Source organism: Thalassophryne amazonica, chromosome 21 (assembly GCF_902500255.1).
Source record: "Thalassophryne amazonica chromosome 21, fThaAma1.1, whole genome shotgun sequence".
Classification (NCBI taxonomy): Eukaryota; Metazoa; Chordata; class Actinopteri; order Batrachoidiformes; family Batrachoididae; genus Thalassophryne; species Thalassophryne amazonica.
The window spans coordinates 14,834,696-14,858,822 of NC_047123.1; the positions used below are offsets into that span (position 1 = coordinate 14,834,696).

The following is a 24,127-nucleotide window of genomic DNA, read 5'->3' on the forward strand; positions in this document are numbered from 1 at the left end:
AGCAAATTCCCTTCAGAGCCCGTGTCCACCAGTGCTGGGGCCTGAAGGGTTAAATCCTCATAAAGGATTGTAACCGGGAGTCGTGTGGCAATATGGGTGTGTCCCACGTGAATGTCTTGGCCCGCCCCTAGCCCTGTTTCTAGGGGCGGGCGTTGGTGTTTAACCGCTTGGGGCAGTCCCTCACTTGATGCTCTATCGAGCCACAAACAAAGCACGCTCCGCGGACCAGCCTCCTCTGTCTATCCGGTGGTCTGAATGTGGCCCTGCTCGTGTCCATAGCTTCATCAGCAGGAGGAGCTGTAACCACACGGAGCGAAGAGGCCGTGGAGCGTGGGGAGGGCGGAGCTCGGTTGGAACCGGAAGGGAGAGGGACGGCGCGTGCCCGGCCACGCCCTTCGTCTCGTTCCCGACGGCGTTCTTCTAACCGATTGTCTAATCGTATAACCAGATCAATAAGCCCGTCTAAATCCCGCGGTTTGTCCTTAGCCACCAGGTGCTCCTTCAGGACCAACGACAGTCTGTTTACGAAGGCGGCACGGAGGGCAGTGCTATTCCAGCCGGACCTCGTCGCCGCGATGCGGACGTCGACTGCATAGGCAGCTGCGCTCCGGCGCCCCTGTCTCATTGACAGCAGCACGGCTGAAGTGGTCTCTCCTCTATTTGGGTGATCAAACACTGTTCTGAACTCCCTCACAAACCCATCATATGTGTGAAGAGCCGTGAATTTTGCTCCCAGAGCGCTGTAGCCCACAGCGCGTGCCTCACGCGAAGCAGTGTTATAACATAAGCTATCTTGCTAGCATCAGTCGCGTACATGACGGGACTGTGTGCGAAGACGAGCGAACACTGCATAAGAAAGTCCGCGCACGTCTCCACACAACCCCGTACGGCTCTGGAGGGCTTATGTATGCTTCAGGGGAAGGTGGGAGGGGTCGTTGAACGACCTGTGGAATGTCAGCGTTGCGCACAGGATCGACAGGAGGGAGAGCCGCAGCAGCGCCCTGAGGGCGCGCTTCCACCTGAGCGGCGAGAGCCTCCACCCTGCGGTTAAGGAGGACGTTCTGCTCGGTCATTAGATCCAACCGAGCCGTAAAGGCGGTGAGGATTCGCTGCAACTCACCGATCATTCCTCCTGCAGACGCCTGTGCGCCCTGTTCTTCCATTGGCCGTTCAACAGCCGGTTGACGCCCCTCGGGGGTCCATGACGTTGGCCGAGATATCCTGTTGTGAAAGTGTAGGAACACGGACCCACAACAGGGGGCGCAAATGAACGGACAATGGAGGAAGTCAAATAACAACACTTTACTGTTGTGAAGAAGCACAACCAACACGGCAAATTACAATTGTAGACAAGTAGTCAATTCACAAAAATGTGTCACGTGGGCAGGCTCGAAGATAAGAGACGTCCGTCCAAAGCAGAACCGGAACCACACGATTTCCTCCGCCACCGAACCCCGGGAATACTGGAGCCGCCAAGTCCCGAACACCCAGGTGGCCACTGCCTCCGCTTGTCGGATCTGGTACTGCTGGCGAGGAACAAAAACAGTTAGATGTGGGTGCGTGTGCACCCAGCTACACGTATGGTGGGGAAAACCACCTCCACCTCTCGTCGAAAAAAGAAACAGAATATCTGCTGTCCAACACACACAAGCAACAGATATTCACAGTCAGCTGAGAACGTTACCTCCTTGGTAGAGCGATATCTCGGCAAAGAGGTGGAGATGTCGTCTTGCTGATATACCACTGAAGATCAGATGATTGGTGACAGCTGTCGTAGGTGATACGTGACAGCTGTCACCCCGGCTGCTCCTGTGAGGCGGCAGCGCCCTCTGGTGCCTGGAGCCCGCACTCCAGGCAGGGTGCCCTCTGGTGGTGGTGGGCCAGCAGTACCTCCTCTTCAGCGGCCCACACAACACTCTAACCGTTTTTCCCCACTCGGCGACACACCCACCAAGGATCAAACTCTGGTTATTGGCGACTCTGTTTTGAGAAATGTGAAGTTAGCGACACCAGCAACCATAGTCAATTGTCTTCCGGGGGCCAGAGCAGGCGACATTGAAGCAAATTTGAAACTGCTGGCTAAGGCTAAGCGTAAATTTAGTAAGATTGTAATTCACGTCGGCAGTAATGAAACCCGGTTACGCCAGTCGGAGGTCACTAAAATTAATATTGAATCGGTGTGTAACTTTGCAAAAACAATGTCAGACTCTGTAGTTTCTCCTGGGCCCCTCCCCCAATCGGACCGGGAGTGACATGTTTAGCCGCATGGTTCTCCTTGAATTGCTGGCTGTCTGAGTGGTGTCCAAAAAATGAGGTGGGCTTCATAAATAATTGGCAAAGCTTCTGGGGAAAACCCCTGGTCTTGTATGGAGAGACGGCATCCATCCCACTTGGATGGAGCAGCTCTCATTTCTAGAAATCTGGCCAATTTTCTTAAATCCTCCAAACCGTGACTATCCAGGGTTGGGACCAGGAAGCAGAGTTGTAGTCTTACACACCTCTCTGCAGCTTCTCTCCCCCTGCCATCCCCCATTACCCCATCCCCGTAGAGACGGTGCCTGCTCCCAGACCACCAATAACCAGCAAAAATCTATTTAAGCATAAAAATTCAAAAAGAAAAAGTAATATAGCACCTTCAACTGCACCACAGACTAAAACAGTTAAATGTGGTCTATTAAACATTAGGTCTCTCTCTTCTAAGTCCCTGTTAGTAAATGATATAATAATGGATCAACATATTGATTTATTCTGCCTTACAGAACCTGGTTACAGCAGGATGAATATGTTAGTTTAAATGAGTCAACACCCCCGAGTCACACTAACTGCCAGATTGCTCGTAGCACGGGCCGAGGCGGAGGATTAGCAGCAGTCTTCCACTCCAGCTTATTAATTAATCAAAAACCCAGACAGAGCTTTAATTCATTTGAAATCTTGTCTCTTAGTCTTGTCTATCCAAATTGGAAGTCCCAAAAACCAGTTTTATTTGTTGTTATCTATCGTCCTCCTGGTCGTTACTGTGAGTTCTCAGTGAATGTTCGGACCTTTTGTCTGACTTAGTGCTTAGCTCAGATAAGATAATTATAGTGGGCGATTTTAACATCCACTCAGATGCTGAGAATGACAGCCTCAACACTGCATTTAATCTATTGTTAGACTCGATTGGCTTTGCTCAAAATGTACATGAGTCCACCACCCCTTTAATCATACCTTACATCTTGTTCTGAATTATGGTATGGAAATTGAAGACTTAACAGTATTCCCTGAAAACCCCCTTCTGTCTGATCATTTCTTAATAACATTTACATTTACTCAGATGGACTACCCAGTAGTGGGGAATAAGTTTCATTACAGTAGAAGTCTTTCAGAAAGCGCTGTAACTAGGTTTAAGGATATGATTCCTTCTTTATGTTCTCCAATGCCATATACCAACACAGGGCAGAGTAGCTACCTAAACTCTGTGAGTGAGATAGATTATCTCGTCAATAGTTTTATATCCTCATTGAGGACAACTTTGGATGCTGTAGCTCCTCTGAAAAGAGAGCTTAAATCAGAAGTGCCTGACTCGTGGTATAACTCACAAACTCGCATCTTAAAGCAGATAACCCGTAAATTGGAGAGGGAAATGGCGTCTCACTAATTTAGAAGCTCTTCACTTAGCCTGGAAAAAGAGTCCTGTTGCTCTATAAAAAAAAAGCCCTCTGTAAAGCTAGGACATCTTACTACTCATCACTAATTGAAGAAAATAAGAACAACCAGTTTCTTTTCAGCACTGTAGCCAGGCTGACAAAGAGTCAGAGCTCTATTGAGCCGAGTATTCCTTTAACTTTAACTAGTAATGACTTCATGACTTTCTTTGCTAATAAAATTTTAACTATTAGAGAAAAATTACTCATAACCATCCCAAGACATATCGTTCTCTTTGGCTGCTTTCAGTGATGCCGGTATTGGTTAGACTCTTTCTCTCCGATTGTTCTGTCTGAGTTATTTTCATTAGTTACTTCCTCCAAACCATCAACATGTCTATTAGACCCCTTCCTACCAGGCTGCTCAAGGAAGCCCTACCATTAATTAATGCTTCGATCTTAATATGATCAATCTGTCTTTATAGTTGGCTATGTACCACAGGCTTTTAAGGTGGCAGTAATTAAACCATTACTTAAAAAGCCATCACTTGACCCAGCTAGCTTAGCTAATTATAGGCCAATCTCCAACCTTCCTTTTCTCTCAAAAATTCTTGAAAGGGTAGTTGTAAAACAGCTAACTGATCATCTGCAGAAGAATGGTCTATTTGAAGAGTTTCAGTCAGGGTTTAGAATTCATCATAGTACAGAAACAGCATTAGTGAAGGTTACAAATGATCTTCTTATGGCCTCAGATAGTGGACTCATCTCTGTGCTTGTTCTGTTAGACCTCAGTGCTGCTTTTGATACTGTTGACCATAAAATTTTATTACAGAGATTAGAGCATGCCATAGGTATTAAAGGCACTGCGCTGCGGTGGTTTGAATCATATTTATCTAATAGATTACAATTTGTTCATGTAAATGGGGAATCTTCTTCACAGACTAAGGTTAATTATGGAGTTCCACAAGGTTCTGTGCTAGGACCAATTTTATTCACTTTATACATGCTTCCCTTAGGCAGTATTATTAGACGGCATTGCTTAAATTTTCATTGTTACGCAGATGATACTCAGCTTTATCTATCCATGAAGCCAGAGGACACACACCAATTAGCTAAACTGCAGGATTGTCTTACAGACATAAATACATGGATGACCTCTAATTTCCTGCTTTTAAACTCAGATAAAACTGAAGTTATTGTACTTGGCCCCACAAATCTTAGAAACATGGTGTCTAACCAGATCCTAACTCTGGATGGCATTACCCTGACCTCTAGTAATACTGTGAGAAATCTTGGAGTCATTTTTGATCAGGATATGTCATTCAATGTGCATATTAAACAAATATGTAGGCCTGCTTTTTTGCATTTGCGCAATATCTCTAAAATTAGAAAGGTCTTGTCTCAGAGTGATGCTGAAATACTAATTCATGCATTTATTTCCTCTAGGCTGGACTATTGTAATTCATTATTATCAGGTTGTCCTAAAAGTTCCCTGAAAAGCCTTCAGTTAATTCAAAATGCTGCAGCTAGAGTACTGACAGGGACTAGAAGGAGAGAGCATATCTCACCCATATTGGCCTCTCTTCATTGGCTTCCTGTTAATTCTAGAATAGAATTTAAAATTCGTCTTCTTACTTATAAGGTTTTGAATAATCAGGTCCCATCTTATCTTAGGGACCTCATAATACCATATCACCCCAATATAGCCCTTCCCTCTCAGACTGCAGGCTTACTTGTAGTTCCTAGGGTTTGTAAGAGTAGAATGGGAGGCAGAGCCTTCAGCTTTCAGGCTCCTCTCCTGTGGAACCAGCTCCCAGTTCGGATCAGGGAGACAGACACCCTCTCTACTTTTAAGATTAGGCTTAAAACTTTCCTTTTTGCTAAAGCTTATAGTTAGGGCTGGATCAGGTGACCCCGAACCATCCCTTAGTTATTCTGTTATAGACTTAGACTGCTGGGGGGTTCCCATGATGCACTGAGTGTTTCTTTCTTTTTTTGCTCTGTATGCACCACTCTGCATTTAATCATTAGTGATTGATCTCTGCTCTCTTCCACAGCATGTCTTTTTCCTGGTTCTCTCCCTCAGTCCCAACCAGTCCCAGCAGAAGACTGCCCCTCCCTGAGCCTGGTTCTGCTGGAGGTTTCTTCCTGTTAAAAGGGAGTTTTTCCTTCCCACTGTCGCCAAGTGCTTGCTCACAGGGGGTCGTTTTGACAGTTGGGGTTTTTCTGTAATTATTGTATGGCTTTGCCTTGCAGTATGAAGCACCTTGGGGCAACTGTTTGTTGTGATTTGGCGCTATATAAATGAAATTGATTTGATTTGATTTGATCTGTACCTCAGCAGGCAGTCTGCTGTCCACAGCATCTGGTTTTACTGTGTTATCAGGTATCAGCCTTTATGATGACACATTACCTTGGTGCAGGGCACCACCATGTGGTTTCTAAAGATAAACACAGTATGCCTTTGAAGCTGGTGGAACATGGAGGAAATGTGGGTATTGTTGTCATGTAATGACCTTTTTAATAGATAATTGGCTCCTTTCACCAAAGTCATTAGTGTTTTTCATTAACAATTCCCAATTTTGATGGGGCACTATAACTGGTTCTTCCTCTCTCTTTGCCATCATGAACAGCATTTTGCTCTTTCAGCTGTGACACTGCACAGTGTTAGTTCAAATTGCCTTATATTTAGTTAAGACAGAATTTTGCTGAAGCAGTGAGGTGTATCAAAGTTGTTTCAATGGAAAATTTACCCCAAACTGTATTTATTGTATCATCAATTCCTGCCTCAGCTATTATTAACATGTTGTAGTACACTGTAGAGCAGGGGTGGGCAATTAATTTTTACAAGGGGCCACATAGGGAACCTGAATTATGTCCCAGGGCCACACCATCGATAACTCAGCTGTCTCCCATTACAAATTTTACAAAAAATTACCTATTTAATAGCTGTTATAGGTCATTTTTTTATTATTGTAATAATATGTAAATATTTAAATATACCAAAATAAACCTCTCTAATGATTTGCAACACACAAGCTTGACATTTTTAATATATGTAATAATAATCACAGACCTCATGAGGGCCGGACAGAGACATGCAAAGGGCTGCATGTGGCCCCCGGGCCGCAGTTTGCCCAGGTCTGCTGTAGAGCATGCATGTGTGGATGGGTACATGTGTATGTGAAATAATTAAAATTGTCACTGAACATGTGCTACTATGACCTTTAAATTTAAATCAGGTGTTTAGGGAGCCGAGTCCCTCATTTAATGGTATAACTTGGAATTAAATTAGCATATTCATGACAGGTAGAGTTAAAGTGTCCACATTTTTACTTGGAAAGGTATTTTGTAATTGGTTAAAAAAAAAATCATCTGTGCACCTTCTGTCATGGACACACAAAAAAATGAAATGCCAGAATTGTGTGATAAATTAATGTCTATCTCTGTGTTGATAAGATATGGAACACACTCACCCACTCACCTTCAACCGCTTATTCGGGATCGGGTCGCAGGGATATGAAACACTACTTCACAAAATATTTTTTATTGAAATATAGGAAAAAGTCCCTGTTTCCACAGAAGTTGTAATTATGTCAGAGGCTTCAGAGAATGAGCACGAAAATGGTCTTTCAATTGTGGTAACATTCAGCCGATTAAAAATGATTAGAGGCAAATTAAATCTCATCATAATCTTGTTGTGGTCTCGTCCCTCCTCAACACTTCATTTTAAAATCTTTTTCTCTGTGCACCAGCAATAAAAAGGGTGTGGTGCGCTAATATAAAGTTGTTCTTAATCTGTATGTGTGTTAAGACAAAGACAGTAAGATTTATTCAAATTTAGCTGACATTTAATGTACATGTTTTTGTACAATGTATTTATTTATTTATTTATTTATTTTGCAAAATGAAATAAAAATATCTAATGTGCACTGATAATTTGATCTCTCAGTCCAATCAATCCGATTGTGTTTTAGTGGCATTATTTTAGTGACCATATCACTATCAGCATGCAGTTATAAATTAGCATCACTGGGGGAGATGCAGGGTTCACCCTGGAAAGTTTAAAAATAAATATCTCACTTGTGAAGTGGTTATCAAGTTGGTGTGTGAAAGAAAACACCATGGGACTCACAGCTCTGCAGTGTAATGAACATGTTGAGATGAATATACAGTATCTTAATAAACGCTGTCCATAAGACCGGCAGGTTTTTCCACTTGCAAAGGAATTGTTGTTTGATGTTCTGTAACAAGCTTAGTTCTGTTGAAACTGGATTCAGTGCACTTCTGATTGGCTACTTTGGTTCTTGCCCAAAAATTCATTAATCTAGGCTAAAGCACAGTATAGGACTACTGTACTACACTATAGTAGTCGTATGTAGTCCAATATAGGCCCTGAGGCTCATTGGTGCCGCTGCTTATCCCTGGATTCTGTGGAGTGATGCCGATATCAGTCAACAACTCCACCTGATGGGGCTATTTATGTCCCATGTATCAATTTACGAGTAAATGTACTATGAACCATTTGAATGATCATTGTTAAACTTGAGTTAGTTGCAAGTTAAATCAGTTGAGAGAAGCTGCTATGCTGTTACATCCTCATCGTGTCTTCAAATTGTCACAGATGTTCGAAGGTCAGCGCAAAACTGTCACAGTAACCTTAGTGTAGTGTTGCCCACTATGTAAAATAACAGAAGCAACATGTCTGACAACGCTGGCAGGGTTTATAGGTCACCATAAAACCTAAATTCAAACGTTTGGGATTCTATAAGAAGTACAGAACAAAAACTGAACAAAAGTCTGGCCGTATGTGAGCTCTGTAGAACAGCATTTAATTAAGTGGTAGCAAGACAAATCTCAGTACTCCCTTGGTGAGATGGCATAGTGAAACCTGAGCATCGCAGGAGGAATCTGTTTTAGCTGGCAATTGCAAAGATACATACCTAAGTCAACAACTCAGAGACAACACTTTTTCCAACCACAACTTGGCCACGAGTTGGACTTACCTGAATATAAGCATTGGCAAGTTTATCAATGGAATTGAATGTTTATGTAAAAGAAAGAATTTTATCATATTGCATCATATCACATGACTCAAATGCTCCATAAGAAAAAAACGACCCATAGATGTTCATGTCATATCATTTTATAAGGGAGAGATGCATGTGCCCCATTCATGTTCTTCTTGTACAGACAGTATGCATTGTTAAAGAGCTTATACTATTTTAGATATAAATTTTTTGTTTGTTACATATACTATGTAGTTGAGTAGTGACAAATATGTATCACTTTGTGATGACTATTACGACCTTTCCAATCTCTGCGTGACAGAAACAGTGTCCCTTGAGCTACAAAGATATATACCTGTGCTACATCAACACATAATATTTGTGTTGTAATTAAATAAGAGATTATCCAATTAGCCACTGTAGAGTCTAATGAAAATGATTTGAATTTAAATCAAAGCAAAATTGTGACACCTAAAGCTGTTGTGGAATTGTTTTGTTTTTTCTTTTTCTTTTTGTCCTTTAAAGTTTCTGGGGAGATCAATTGTCATCGTCATTGAACCTTTACAACTTTTAACGATACTGCATCTTTAAAATGATGGGATATGATGTCATCACAGCGAGAACATGCTTGATTCACAGGAAGCGAGATGCTTGGTGCTTCAGGTTGGATCACTATGTGTCCGTTTGACAAAATGTTTATTTTTCCAAAGCAGTTAGTAAAGGTGTTGGATTAATCAAGGCCACTTTTCTAAACTGGGTCTCTCAGTAAACAGAAATGGCAGCCTTAAAGTACTACATGAGTTTTATAAATATCCTTTAAGTAAAAGAGTGCATGTGCAAGTTACCATTGGTTCAGTCGTGTTGTAGAAATTGCTCAGTAAATCTGGTCAGTAATGGGCTGTTTATGTCAGTATTTATTTCGCATTAAACCTGCAATTTTTCTTTTTCTAAAGGAAATAGCCTCTAATAATTATAGCAAAGCTTTGCACAAGTTGAAGCCACACAATCAAGAGGTGTTTTCTTCTGTTTCTGTTGTTGCTGGTTGGGACATGACAGTATTGTTCTAATTTGCATATTCATGACCCTCATGTCTCATTCTTTGCTTTCTGATTGGCTCACAACCCCAGGAGGACCTACTATTCATACTCTTATTACCTGTAAGTAAACAATTAATTAGTAATCAGCTCACTCAGCTGCTATTATCTTATTGGGCGAATTAGTGGCTAGTTGTTATTTTTTAAAGATGCAGTATACTTTTTTCAAGCTAAAGCACATTTTCAGCTCTGACCAACCATCTTCATTGACGCCTCGCCAGGGTGAGGATCAGTTCACTTTCATATTCAGGATTTTCATATTTTTGTTCCTCCAAATGTTCAAATTTGGACATTTCTAAAGACACTTTTTAATATTTTCACATTTTTAGAAACTAACCATTGATCACTGATATAGTATGAATGAGTGCTGGTGTGTCTCCAGTTTGAATGTCCCTGTAATCAATTGGAGTGCTGAAATGATTTGAACTGAAAGTGAACTGACCGCAGCTCTGGTGTCCTCTACATGCTCCAAAGTTGCTCTGAAACAGGCTATTGAAAGCCCAAGTTGACCATCACGAGCCAAGGCAGAACAAAGCCAGTCTAAGAGGCTAAAGTGGGGGTGACACAGGTCCAAGCATGTTATTTGAAAAAAGAATGCTGCACTTGCAACTTGTAGCTCTTTGTGTGCATGTAGTCATGTGATCATCCATCCACCCATCAAGTCACAGGTATCATGGTATCATGGTATCTCTACCCTCAAAGACACAATTGTCTTCTGATTAGGAGATGTTGCTTCTTGTTTTAGTTTGGTAGTACTTGTAGTTTTTCTGTGGTTCTGTTGTGGGTGGTCCGTGGTCTCTTCTGTCTCTTCAGAATTCTCGGTGACTGCGGCTAAAATGGATGTTGGGGGGCAGGGGGTGTTTTGTGCAGTGTTTCATGTTCACCAAACACATAAATAGCAGCGTATATGTTAAGGTGAAAACATTAAGCTGTACTTTTGGTGCAAAGACAATTTTGCAGATGTAAACTCATTAAAAACTTGTTTTAATGTTTAATGTTACACTTGTGCTTGTGTTCAAGAAAAACCTTTTAATTTCAAAAGCTCTAATTTACAGTGTTTTTTGCAGTAAAGGGAAATGTTTTGTTGCTTTAAACCCTTATAAATGTATTTTCATGGACAGTCAGCATTTAATGATCATGTATCTTTAGTAAATATTGTATAGAAGAAGAAAGTCCTATATAGGCACTGAGGCCCGATGGTGCTCATCTCCGAATTCCATAGTGTCAAGCAGATGGGAGTCTACAACTGCCACTGGATGGGACACCAGTCCAACACAGGTTATTTCCCCAGCTGAGGCTATTACCCACGTACAGCGAGGTGGAGTTAGACCAGTTACACAGGCAGGTAGCATGAGCAGGATTTGAACCCAGGTCTACACATTACCAGGCCAGCTCATTATCTGCTCTAGTAAGAATTGTATAGATTGATAGAAAGTACATTCTGGGTTGCAGCAAAACAATTTTATTGCTATTAGTTTGTCTTCGTTTAATTGTTTGATTTATTCATGGAAGGTTTTACTTCATTTTACTTTTTACTTTATATTAAGCTACCTCAGGGCTCAGTGGATAAGGAGCTGGACTGCCAATATGTAGATTTGTGTTTGAAGTGACGCTCCAAGACTTCCTTCGATGTTGGCAGGTCTGCATTTGACAGAAAGTAAGGAAAGGATCCTCTGATGACATACAACACCAAAGACATCTCATCGTCACATTATGTCACTGGTTAGTTTCCAGCTCTTAAAACCATACAGTAAGGCAGGAAGCACCAGGACCTGAAAGACTTGGACCTTCGGTATTCTGCAAAGGTATCAGCATGACCAAACATGCTTGTCCAGTGAATTTGTGACTCCATAAGCTCTTCCAAGGTGTTTCTCAATCTCAAACCCTGAGGACCAAGAGACAAGATAAAGTAAAGTCTCTCCAGGTTCACCAGACATCAGGAACTAAATGATCAATTTGCGAGACTCATTGTATCTCATGCTCACACAATAGCAATCTGGGTGCTCTGTTTACTTGTAGTAAAATGTGTCAATCATTTCTCTCTCTCTCTCTCTCTCTCTCTCTCTCTCTCTCTCTCTCTCTGGAGCTCTGCTTAAACCACAGCTCAGTCACTGTTGTCCTCCTCTGTTAGGTAGAGAGGACTATAATAAGGGCTAACACTGTAATTGTGCTGTTATTCTGTGGTTTTGCATTATGTTGAAACATACATGATGTGGCAGTATCACATTGTATCATGGTGTAGTGTGTAGTAAGCTTTAGTGAGTTTACACTGCACCTCAGATATCAGTCCATTCTCCGTCTGATTAAAACCTTGCTGCCTATTATATACCATATATTCAGTATACCCATTTACTAAGTATGGTTGTGTGCCCATTTGTGGGTGTAGCTTACACCTCCTTGCTATTTCTTTGTTTTCTCTTTAGTCAAACAGATATATACACATGCACACAAACAGCTTCACCTTGTAGACCTCGCCAGTAATATAATCTCGTTCAGTGTTCCTACAAAGTGTGTGTCTGTTTTGTGTGGTGTTGGAGGTGATGTTGGTGTGTTTTGGGGACAAGAGGTAAAGCAAACTAACGGCCCCTTCACGCATAACATGACGTTGGGCAAAAGAAGCAGAAACTGGAAGAAAATCCACCAACAAAAAAACGAATGGGCAACCGCAAAAGATTCCACCTGCTGTTGGGAGGTACACACGGTCGGACAGGCGTGCACAATACTGCGTTGACGGTTTTGTGCATTGCCCTGCCATGTGCTCAGTTGCTGGCCGGTCCTCATGTGATCGTGTTGGTACGTAATTATCAGCATGGGAAGGTGATGGTCTTGTGGTTAAGCGTTGGGCTTGAGACCAGAGGATCCTCGGTTCAAATCCCAGCCTGACCGGAAAATCACTAAGGCCCTTGGTCAAGGTCCTTAATCTCCTAGTTGTTCCTGGTGTGCAGTAAGTACCTTGTGTGGCAGCACCCTCACATTGGGGTGAATGTGAGGCGTTATTGTAAAGTGCTTTGAGTATCTGATGCAGATGGAAAAGTGCTATATAAATGTAGTCCATTTGCCATTTATGTCATGGGGACATGAGCACCCACCCACACATGTGCATTGCATGTTCACCAGCTGAGTTGCAGTGCACAGTGGATTCTGCTGCTGAAACTGCAGAATCCACAGCAACCAGACTCCGGATGCCACAGCTCACAATGTTGGATTTGTGGTGTGTGTGTGGGGGGGGGGGCAACACACTTCACAACCTATGTGTGTTGGGGGGATGACAGAGACACACTCCACAAGCCATTTTCACAAACAGCTTGAATGTGGTTGCCTGCTGTCTACTCTCATGCTGGGAGCGTGAATAGCCCCGCCTTTTCTCAGTGTCCTGCTTGTGGTGATGGATGTTTGTGTGTGACACCTGGAATTTGGCCGGCATCTGCCGAGAGAGGAGTCGAATGGACACTCACAGGGCACTCGCTGTCTTTCGGCCGCTGGTGTGCGTGAATGGTTGTCGCGACAGCTGTACGAGGCGTTTGAGGCAGCTCTGATTTTTCACCAGTGGCATTTGACTCCTTTTTCATGCACCATTCTGCCTCAGTCGTGTTATGTGTGAATGGGCCCTAAAGTACGCAGCATCTGCCTCTCTGATGGAATAAGTCAGAGCCCTACATTACATTAGTTTATCAGCAGCTACAAATTAATTTATTGGTCATTGTTTTGACTTGACTGCATGATTGCACTAAATGACAATCATTATTTTAAGTATTTTGTTTTAAAGTTTCTGTGGAATTAAGAATCCGGCTAAACCTGAACTGGTTGTTCATCTGTACAGATGTTGTCTTAACTAAGGTACATGTATGGCTCTGGGCACATGCTGATCCTGCATGATTTTCAAGATTACTGTATTCCTCAACGGTTAGTTTCCATGGGATCAGATTGTATGAGTGTATACAAGGTTAAAGGTTTTATATATAAAGGTTAAGAAAAATGTGCCTTTAATGTCTCGATATGTAGGGTTTTTAACCTGATATTGATCTTATGGTAAAAATGTGTTTCTACTTGTTTTTGATTTTGCTGTATAATAAGGTTAATTTCTACAGTATGAAAACAGCGTGTTCCAGTGTCCTGTTCTGTCTCATTATGTAGCAGTAATTGTTTATCATGTGACTGTAAGTCGTAATTCTCACATGATGGTTCTTTGGTGAACAGATTTTTTTCCTGCTACAGTTCCTGATATTTTAGAGTTTTCTCTTGTGATGTTATCGCTTTGTTTTCTTCTTTTTTTATTCTACTAATTCTCTCAAGCCTATAAAATAGTCTTGGGCCTTTTTGTCTGTTGACAAATACTTAGGAATATTTCAGTTTTATACAGCCTTCCTATGAGTAGCTAGTTCGTGGTACTCGGATTGTTTAAATATTTGCCTTTTTGTACTTATACATAGGTTATAGTTTTGCCCCCTTTTCTGTTATAAGCATCTCGAATAGTTGAACATGTCCTCTAATACTCTGCATCCACATGCTGCACTTTCCTCAAACCTCGTCGGTTCTCTGCTCTGTACCTCTTTGCTGGTTCCTTCCCACTTTTATTTTTCTTGCTTTTTTTCTCGTTTGTGTTGGTTGTTGCTCTGTAGCGTAATCAGCAGCCTGCAGCCCCCAGCCGTGCTTTCAGTGTTTGAACATGACTAGGCACAACCTGTTTTATGCTGAGACTAAAAGTGAGGCGGTGGTTTGCAGGCTGATGTTTGCTTGTTTGTGTGATTTCTTATTGTGTTTGTTTTTGCCTCTGACAGAAAGCTGGCAAAGAAACGTAAAGATGCCATCGGGACAGCGCGACAGGAAATGACACACATGGTGAATGCCATGGATCGCAGCTATGCTGATCAGAGCACTCTGCACGGAGAGGACCCCATGGCTGTCACCTTCATGGACTCCCACAACTACAACAGCAGATGTAGGTTCATAATCTAAGCTATTGTTGTTTTTAGTAGTAGTAATAGCAGTAGTATTAGTGTTATTATTATGCCCTTTTCCAGGGGGCATTTGGATTTCTGTCCATCCGTCATGCAGCTTGTGAACATAATAACTTGAGAACAAATGCCTGCAGGCCCGCTGAACGTGGTGCATAGTTGCCTCTTATGAGGACTTCAGATGAGTTTGCAGATGGGTTGCTCTGACCTACTTTTCAAATAACAAATAGCAGCAGGTTCAACAAACTTGGTATGCAGGTGGCTATTGTCTTGACCTCACATGAGTTTGCATATGGTTGACCATAACCAGCTTTTCATGGTCACAGGTCAGCTAAACAAATTTGTGATAAACCTTGCTAACCTCAGCCATTATTTCATTTGTGGACACAGCACTGGATAAACTTTCTAACATCACCCTCATTTACTGCCTCATGGTCAGTCACACCATGTTCAACAGCCAGTGAAATGCTGATGGTCTAGTGGTTAAGGCATTGGGCTTGAGACCAGAAGATCCTTAGTTCAAATCCCAGTCTGACTAGAAAATCACTAAAGGCCCTTGGGCAAGGTTTTAATCCCCTATTGCTCCCGGTGTGTAGTGAGTACCTTGTATGGCAGCACCCTCACATTGAATGTGAGGCATTATTTGTAGAGCACTTTGAGCATCTGATGCTGATGGAAAAGCGCGATATAAATGCAGTCCATTTACCATTTGTTGATAACTGCGTACAACATGGGGGGGTTTCCTTCATGGTTAATTCATGATAAGAGAATGCATTATGTGTCAGAGGACATGCAGTCCAACTGTTTCTGTTTCTTTCAGGGTTTTTTCCTCAATGGGTGCTCACTACTTCCTTTGTATAGGAGATGTGGATCAGTCACATGTTTTAAAAACATTCAGATCAGAATGTCGTACACTGGCCAAACCACCCATGTCTTGTCTGGCTATGTGTATTTTTATCCCGGCAATTGTAAATGCATGTCTTCAGTATGCATCATAATTCTTCCGCTCTGCTCAGGATATTACGCATTGCCAAGGTCATAAGAATAAAGATCAGCCGTATTACTTTGTCACTGTATATAGGCCTCCTGGCCCATATTCTGAATTTTTTGATGAATTTGGTGCGTTCATCTCTAACTTGTCAACTAGTGCAGATAACATTCTGATCATTGGTGACTTTAACGTTCATATAAATAAGCCATCTGATCTCCTCTGCAAATCATTTATGGAAATTGTGGATGCATTAGGATTTCAGCAATGCATTCAGGACTTATTAGTGGAAATACCCTGGATTTGGTTCTCGCATGTGGTATTGCTGTCAGAAATGTTGACATCATGCCTCTTACACCAGTGTTCTCTGATCACTCACTTACTAAGTTTACGGTTTCACTGCCGTGTTTAGTGGAACAACAACCTTATATATCACTACGGCGATGCATCAACTCCTCAACTAAGACTGAACTCAAAGCTAGACTGCCTGATGCCTGATGTAATCACTTCATGGGTTGGATGTCATGTGAAATCTAGCAGGGAGACAACAGACCATGCAGCCATGCCCCTGTGAAAAGCTGATTTCCAGAGAGAGGGAGAGAGAGAGGGTGTTTGTGCATCGAGGGGGAGGGCATCCAACCCATGTACTGACATGTAATGTGGGAAACGGTAGGTCTTCTGATGAGCACAGACCACAGTGCTCATCCTGGTACGCTCCCTCCACTTGCCTTCCCCCCAGACTTCGGGTGGCACGTACAGCATTGGTGGTGCATTCTCCATATTTCTTTATTTGTATACAGCTGGCCGAATGTCTGTCCCTCCTGACTGCGTCTCCAGCTTTGCACATTTTGCCCTTTCAGCCTGATTTGGCCTCATTTGTGCTATGTGTGAAGTGGCCTTTAAAAAAGGATGGAAAAGCAAAAAATAGTGTCACTTGAAGAGCTTTAAAGTCATGATGTTCCATGTATATCCTGAGAGGACTATCAACACATAGCAAGGTGATTAACATAGGTCAAGTGACATATGTGGATCTTTTTCCATTAACATGTGAGACATGTGACCATGTCACAGTAATGCTGAAATGCTGAAAGATTCCTGACCATGTTTCCTTCTACAGTGCCCAACGATCCTCTGGTTCCAACTGCTGTGCTAGGTGAGACTTGGTTGGATATGTCATCTTTGCCAGCAATGCAATCACACAACCATAGTTGCAGTTAAAAAGTCCTTCCGTGTGTAGCTCTGTATGTGTTTGTATATACTTATGAGTGTGTCCATTATAATGACGCGTGGCCTGAGTTCTCATTCCATCATACAGTGTCCTGTGCTTTTCTCTCTGTTTACATTGCATTTGGCTAGAATGAAGTTTTTGTATTGCAGATTCTATAGGGTTAAAATAAATAAGAAACAACTAAAAGCAGTTATTCATAGATAATATGTAATTCAGTTAAACACTTAAACCTAAACCAACCTAAAAACAATAGTGTAGAAATGTATATTCATTTATAAGTATTTTTTCAATGAACAGCACTAAAAACTTCAACAGCCAAGCATTTTATGTCACATTGTGTTTTCTGTAAAATGTTCCCAGTCCCATCCATGGCGTCGGGTTTATTCTGAGTTGGAGTGATTACACAAATCATCATCATTCTCCCACAGAAACCTCATTATTTCTACAGTTATGAATTTATTTATTTATTTTGTGTCCTAAAAAATTGACACCAATTAAGGCTTTGATGGAAGATGACAAGTTGTCATATTGCCAGCGCAAACGACTGCAAATGAAACTTTAATGCCTGCAGCCAAGAAGTAGAAGAAGAACCTTTTTTCGACAGAAACATAATTAACTGTTTTGAGAAACAATAAAGGAATATGAATATATAAATATGAAATGTAAATAAAAAATTCTCTATTTTGGGCTGCTGGTCAGTCAAAACATACAAAATGCATCTCAAGATAATTTTTATTTGTTATAATTTTGTCATTTTTGTAGACTAACTGATAATTCAAGTAATTCCAAAGCATAACAAACAGATTAAATGAAATAAACCTAGTAGTTATGTCCAGTCTAAGTGTAACTTTGAGGACTTCTTCCAGGTTGGACATAATGCCGATGTTGTGCCAAACTGTTTGGTCTGGTGTTGGCTGCAGCATGTTATGGACCTTGAACATAACCTTAAGGCTTCCATAATCCACGACACCACCACACTGTGTTAATTAACTGTACCTTGGTCTCTAATTTAGAGTGAAGGCTGCAATTATATTATGTCTCAGCCAGTCACATCAGAGAGAAAAATTAACAAGCAGGAAGCAGTGAATTAAGAGGTAGTGTCAAATCATGTTTTCATTTAATTGGCTTGACGAATGCTAAACAAACTCTTAACAATCTGTAATGAGCTAACATATCCTCAGAGCAGAAACAGCATCAACCAAATAAAATAAATTGTCAATTAATAAAGCAGAGGTGAAGATGAAGTCAGTTGGTTGTTGTGTGACTTTGAGCTAGTCCATTATTCAGCACATCCATCTGTGCCTCACTACTGCCGGCTCACATTTTCTCTGACAGCGCACTCATGTTCATTTGCAAGATTTCAAGCAGCATAACTCCTTAATTATCAGGTCAGCATAGCCTGCTTCACTGAAATGACCACACTTATGGAACCACCCTGGGTCTTGACTGGTAACCTCCGAGGTAGCTCACTGCTCCATCCCTACGTCTCAAAAGTAGCTGTTGACCTGCCACAGTCAGGTATCCCCTTGGTCTGTTCCAGTTGCTGAGTTAGTCAGCTCTGAGGCACCTGTGCAATGGTAGTGCACCACATGGCTGTAAATGCCAAAGATCCCCTGTGGCTGTCACCTTTGGAGTGTTTAAGTATTTGTCTTTTTGCACTTATACACAGGTTATAGTTTCTTTCCCCCTTTTTTGTCATAAAATTCTTGAATAGTTGAACTTGCCCTCTAAGACTCTGCATCCACATGCTGTACTTTCATCAATCCTCACCTGTTCTCTGCTCTGTACCTTTTTGCAGGTTCCTTCCCTCTTGTTATTAACACAAGTGACATATGGCTTTCTTTCAGGGTTTTTTTTCACCTACGTGAAGCTGTGCTCCCCAAATTCAAAATATTAAACTAGCACTGTTGTTCGTTTGTGCTACGTTTGTGCCATAAAAATGTTCGTTTGTGCTGTTAAAGCTTTTGAGTAATTCAAAAATACATTTTCTGACCCATGACATCAAGGGCAGCTTCACACTGGTGTTTTCTCCTCATTGTGAGAGCTAATGTTACCTCACAATGCAAATATTACACTTCATCTGAGTCAAAGTTACACAAAGTTACACTGGTACCTAAAGATTCTCCAGATAGTCCAAATACCAAAGACATCCAGTCATTGACATGGTCATTGGTTAGAGTCCAAGTCTCACAATCATACAGTAAGACTGGAAACACCAGGACCAGGGTTCTAGCTAGGACCATTTTAGTAAATTATGTGATTGCAGCTCATAGGGTTTAATACCACTAAAACATTCTTGGCAAGCCTTATTTTAACCCTCTGGGGCCGACGCTGTCGTATACGACGGCTAAGACCAAGCTTTACTAAATTATAAATAACTTTTTAATGATATGAGATGGAAACTTACTTTTTACTGAAAAGATAACTCCGCGGACGTTTGAGCCAGCGATCGGCCAGCTTTGTACTCCTCATAGAAGCTGTGTGATGACATGCGCAATGTGAGTGTTCAATCGGAATTGGTTCACCGTCACATGGTTTTCCAAAATACAATCGTAGGGCAGATTCACCTCACGTGAAAAGCCAAAGATCGTTTTCAGGAGTGATATGTTACTAGTTGGCCCGTTTGAATAGCCCCCTGGGTGCTCCAATGAGTACAAACTATTGGGCTCCAAATGCGCCCTGCGCCATTACGCACAGGTGACCCTGAACCATCCCTTAGTTATGCTGCTATAGACGTAGACTGCTGGGGGGTTCCCATGATGCACTGTTTCTTTCTCTTTTTGTTCTGTATGCACCACTCTGCATTTAATCATTAGTGATCGATCTCTGCTCCCCTCCACAGCATGTCTTTTTCCTGGTTCTCTCCCTCAGCCCCAACCAGTCCCAGCAGAAGACTGCCCCTCCCTGAGCCTGGTTCTGCTGGAGGTTTCTTCCTGTTAAAAGGGTGTTTTTCCTTCCCACTGTAGCCAAGTGCTTGCTCACAGGGGGTCGTTTTGACCGTTGGGGTTTTACATAATTATTGTATGGCCTTGCCTTACAATATAAAGCGCCTTGGGGCAACTGTTTGTTGTGATTTGGCGCTATATAAAAAAATTGATTGATTGATTGATTGACATGCGTGCATGTTTCAATAAAAGAATGCAAAACCTGGACTGGCCTGCCTGCAGTCCAGACCTGCTTTAGTATCTAAACTTAATGGATGTACATTAACAAATGAAATGAAGTTGACCAGAAAAAACATGAAATATCTTGAGTTCATACTGTCTGCAGTGAAATAGAAGTCAAACTAAATGTAAGAATCACTGCTTTTATTTATTTATTTTCATTTTCCATGACCCACCTTTTTTTGATTTGGGGTTGTAGTTTGAGATTGTTCCCAGGACAATTACCTGCTATTTGCAATTTTGGAGGGTAAAACATTGGGCCATTTGAAAACAATAGATCCCTGCTCTGCTCTGTGTCAAAGCATGTTATCTTAAAAATATGTCAATCTTGCATTTTTGCAATGACAGTAGGTGATGAATTTGCAAAATATGTATTGTAGTAGTAAATAAATAGTAATTACCTCCTGAAAAGTCATGCAATTGCATAATATTGGCATAAAATATCAGTACAGGATGCTGCAGCAGATTCTTAGTTGGACTACATCTTATTTTTAAGATGTTACAATTTGGTGCGTTTATTTTGCTGATGGCTTTGGTCAAAGAGCTGAATTTAAAACATGTATTATTTTTACTCATTATCATGTTTGTTGGTCATTCTCTGTTTCACATTTCTTGCATTATTTGTGTTAGTTGATGAAAACAGTGACCTAACCTTTAAACTCTTAGTGTGGTATGGTATGTCAATGAAACAGTTCCCATAGGATTTTTGTGCTAAAATTGATTTTCTGGCTCTTTTAGATTCGGTAGGGACCAGACTGTCAGAAAATGATGGGGTTCAAATTTTCAGACTGCTGCCCCCTTCTTCAGTTGAATCTGAAACAGCAACAAAATCACTTTTAGCATGAAAATCCTACAAGAGTACACATCATACTGCACTATATGATAAATTCACTTTTTCTGTAGTGTGTTAACATTTTTTCGTCTCTTTCTGCTGCTTTGACATGTAGTTCCAATCACAGGTGAGTATCGACAGAGAAAAAAACTATAATTGTTTGTCTGTTGTTTATTTGTTTGTTTATTTATAGCAGTGCTAGCATTGCTACATGCAAATAAAATATCAAATAAATAAGAGACACACCAGGTGATATTTACTCTAAATATCACCTGGTCACCTAAATATAAAATAAATATAAATATCATATTCCATTTGAATATGATATTTACAAAGATGCAAAATGATTTGTTAGTTGCTTCTGTATACTGTAGATGATTTTTTTGCCAAATGAATGTTGTTTATGTTTCTCATTTGTTTATGTTTTTGTTGTTGTTGTTGTTCAATAATACAACATATTCTCTTGACACATTTGGTACTGATATCAGATGAATCAGAATACTTTATTATGAGAAGTTAAACATGATATTTTCCACATCTACACACAGCATGCTTCAGAAACACGCATTAAAGTTCTGGTTAAGTTTAGGGATAGAATAATTAACAATAAGTAAATGAAGAAATAAAAAGTTAGTTTCCACAAGCTCACATTTTTTTGACAGACACAAAGCACAGTGTTCTGTCATAGGTGTCAGCCTGACAGAAAAGTGATTTAATTGATGAACTCATCCCATCTGCTGTTAATCAGTGAAATCACCTGGTGGAGTTGGTGGCTACAAAGAAACCTGCAGCCTCTTTGCCCTTTCTGGAGTCAGGTTGAAATCTATGTTCTGCCAACACAGAAAAAGTTTTGTTTGTAACCGACATTTTACCAATAAGAATCACCACGTATGACAGTCAGCACTCTGACCATTTCCTGAGTTTTCATTGAGTTTTGTCTGCTGTTCCAACATACAAAACACAAGAATTTAAAGTTTATTATAGTTCATTTTACTGTCTTGATTTTGCCCCTACTTCCATTTCATCTAGATTACAATAGGAATCCTTAATAGGAATCCATTTGAAACTCAAAATTAAAAAACATTTATTCATATATGTAATGAAATCAATTACCTGATCATTCATTTCCTGCTCTCTTTCAGATGAGAACCACAGCGGATCTGCAGCAGAGAACAGCAGACTTCTAGATGTTCCTCGGTATCACTGTGAAGGAACTGAATCTCCATACCAGACAGGACAGCTGCATCCTGCCATCAGAGTGGCAGATCTCCTGCAGCACATCAATTTAATGAAAACATCTGACAGCTATGGCTTTAAGGAGGAATATGAAGTAAGATTATTAGAATTATGAATATCAGCATCTGTAAACTATTAAGAGCATCAGATGAAAATACATTATTATTATTGTCATTATTATTAATATGTATATGTCGCAGACATGAATGAACAAAGCTCTTCACCATCTCACCATGTCATTTAGGTCCTTCAGACTTTATATGAGCAAATGCTTTAGGGGAGCATTAGCATGGCTAAAACCTTTCAGCTTCTGGGGGGGGGGGGGCTCCACTCCCCAGACTGCCTAATTACAGCCCTCTTAACCCCCTGCCACTTTAGGCATTTTTTTAAATGTAGCAGTACAATATGTTATATCTCATGAATCAACAGCTGCCTGCTCATGTAAAATCACTGGAGAAACATATATATATATATATATATATATATATATATATATATATATATATAAGGAAACCCGGATTAAAGGAGAAATGCCACTTTTAACAACCTGGACCAACATTTTTCTTCTTCTACTAAGGTGGATTAGAACATTTTGTGGTACACAGCACCAGCTACTGTACAGGACGGACCTAGCAGTCAATATGTGTCACTCATTTCAAAATGCAGCTCTTTTCAACCAGACGTGTGGTCCTGTGACATGTCAATCATCTGTGTCCAATCAGATTTCAGGAAATTCCAGTGCAACGATGGCCTCTGCTGTAGCTCTGCCATGCCAGGAAGTGTTCAACATTTGTCATTTCCTGTTTCACTGTAGACTCAAAATTTGGCACTTCCTGTTTCAGTCTCAACTTGCCACCAAATTCCCACGAGATCCCATGAGATCTCAGCTCGTGGGATCCAGGAAGTGTTTGACATTTAATATTTCCTGTTTCACTGTGGACTCAAAATTTGGCACTTCCTGTTTCGGACTCCCTGTACCATGCGCGATCTTAAGGTCGTATTTCTAGTACGTTGCCTGTGGGGATCCACGGGCTCTAGATTGGGTAGTGTTTATGAAATAGGTACCTGACAGTTTTCAAGGGTGGTAATAAATTATATGCAAAATTATCACGAGTTAGAATGATGTTTGAGTCCAGAATGTTTTTAAAACCTTAGACCGCAGCAATTTGTTGAAAAGGAATTCAGCCTTTTGTTTCCTGTTAATTGCGTCATTTTTAAAATGTTAATTTAGTGTCATAATGTATTTATTAATTTTTTAGGTTTTTGTTATGATTTACACACTATCATTATTATTATTATTATTATTATTATTATTACTGTTGTTGTTGTTATTATATTTTTACTTCTATTTTGTCATTTGATTTTGAAATGGACCACAGTGGAAATGAGTGTTTTCATTTTCTTGTGTCTTCCATGCATTTTTAATGTATTTACAATTATATTCTGCACTTACTTTGAACTTACTAAATAAAATCATACACACACACTCTCAGGCTTTTAATATATACATGATTTACTGCCCCCTGCTGTATTGGCGTGTGAGTCCAGAATGTAATCACTGAATTGTGATTACAGAATATAATCACAATGTATGACTGTCCACTTATCAGGACTAAAAATATTAGTACTATCAAAATTTGGTTTTGGCACCATTTATCCTTGACCCAAAATACATAAACATACCAAACAGCAAATGTCACCTCTCCCCAGTTTGTACATGATCAAAAAGCTGTGTGTGCATGTGTGCGTGCACACATGTGCGCACAGCTTTTTGTCCTTTCTGCAATCTGCTGTAAGCAGGTGCTTTTAATTTGACAAACAAACGGTGGTGGAAGATGTTAAAAGCACTACACATTTCACTCATGGTACCAACAGGACACATACGTCACTCATGGTAACACCAACATAACACTTAACTAAACTGACTAAATCAGTAACATGAACAACACAGTTGAACGAACAATGAACCACAATAACATTTAAAACCTCAAAACCCTG

At 40.8% G+C, this 24,127-nt stretch overlaps 1 protein-coding gene across 1 annotated transcript in view; it reads left to right on the forward strand.

The window, feature by feature from the left end:
- The window catches only part of ptprk (protein tyrosine phosphatase receptor type K), a 360,414-nt gene that overhangs the window by 267,664 nt on the left and 68,623 nt on the right, over nucleotides 1–24,127 (forward strand). The window contains exons 22-26 of the mRNA XM_034162505.1: nucleotides 9,760–9,789; nucleotides 14,505–14,665; nucleotides 16,787–16,822; nucleotides 21,009–21,020; nucleotides 22,036–22,223. Of these exons, the coding sequence (XP_034018396.1) occupies nucleotides 9,760–9,789; nucleotides 14,505–14,665; nucleotides 16,787–16,822; nucleotides 21,009–21,020; nucleotides 22,036–22,223 (427 nt within the window). The remainder of the gene's footprint in view (nucleotides 1–9,759; nucleotides 9,790–14,504; nucleotides 14,666–16,786; nucleotides 16,823–21,008; nucleotides 21,021–22,035; nucleotides 22,224–24,127) is intronic.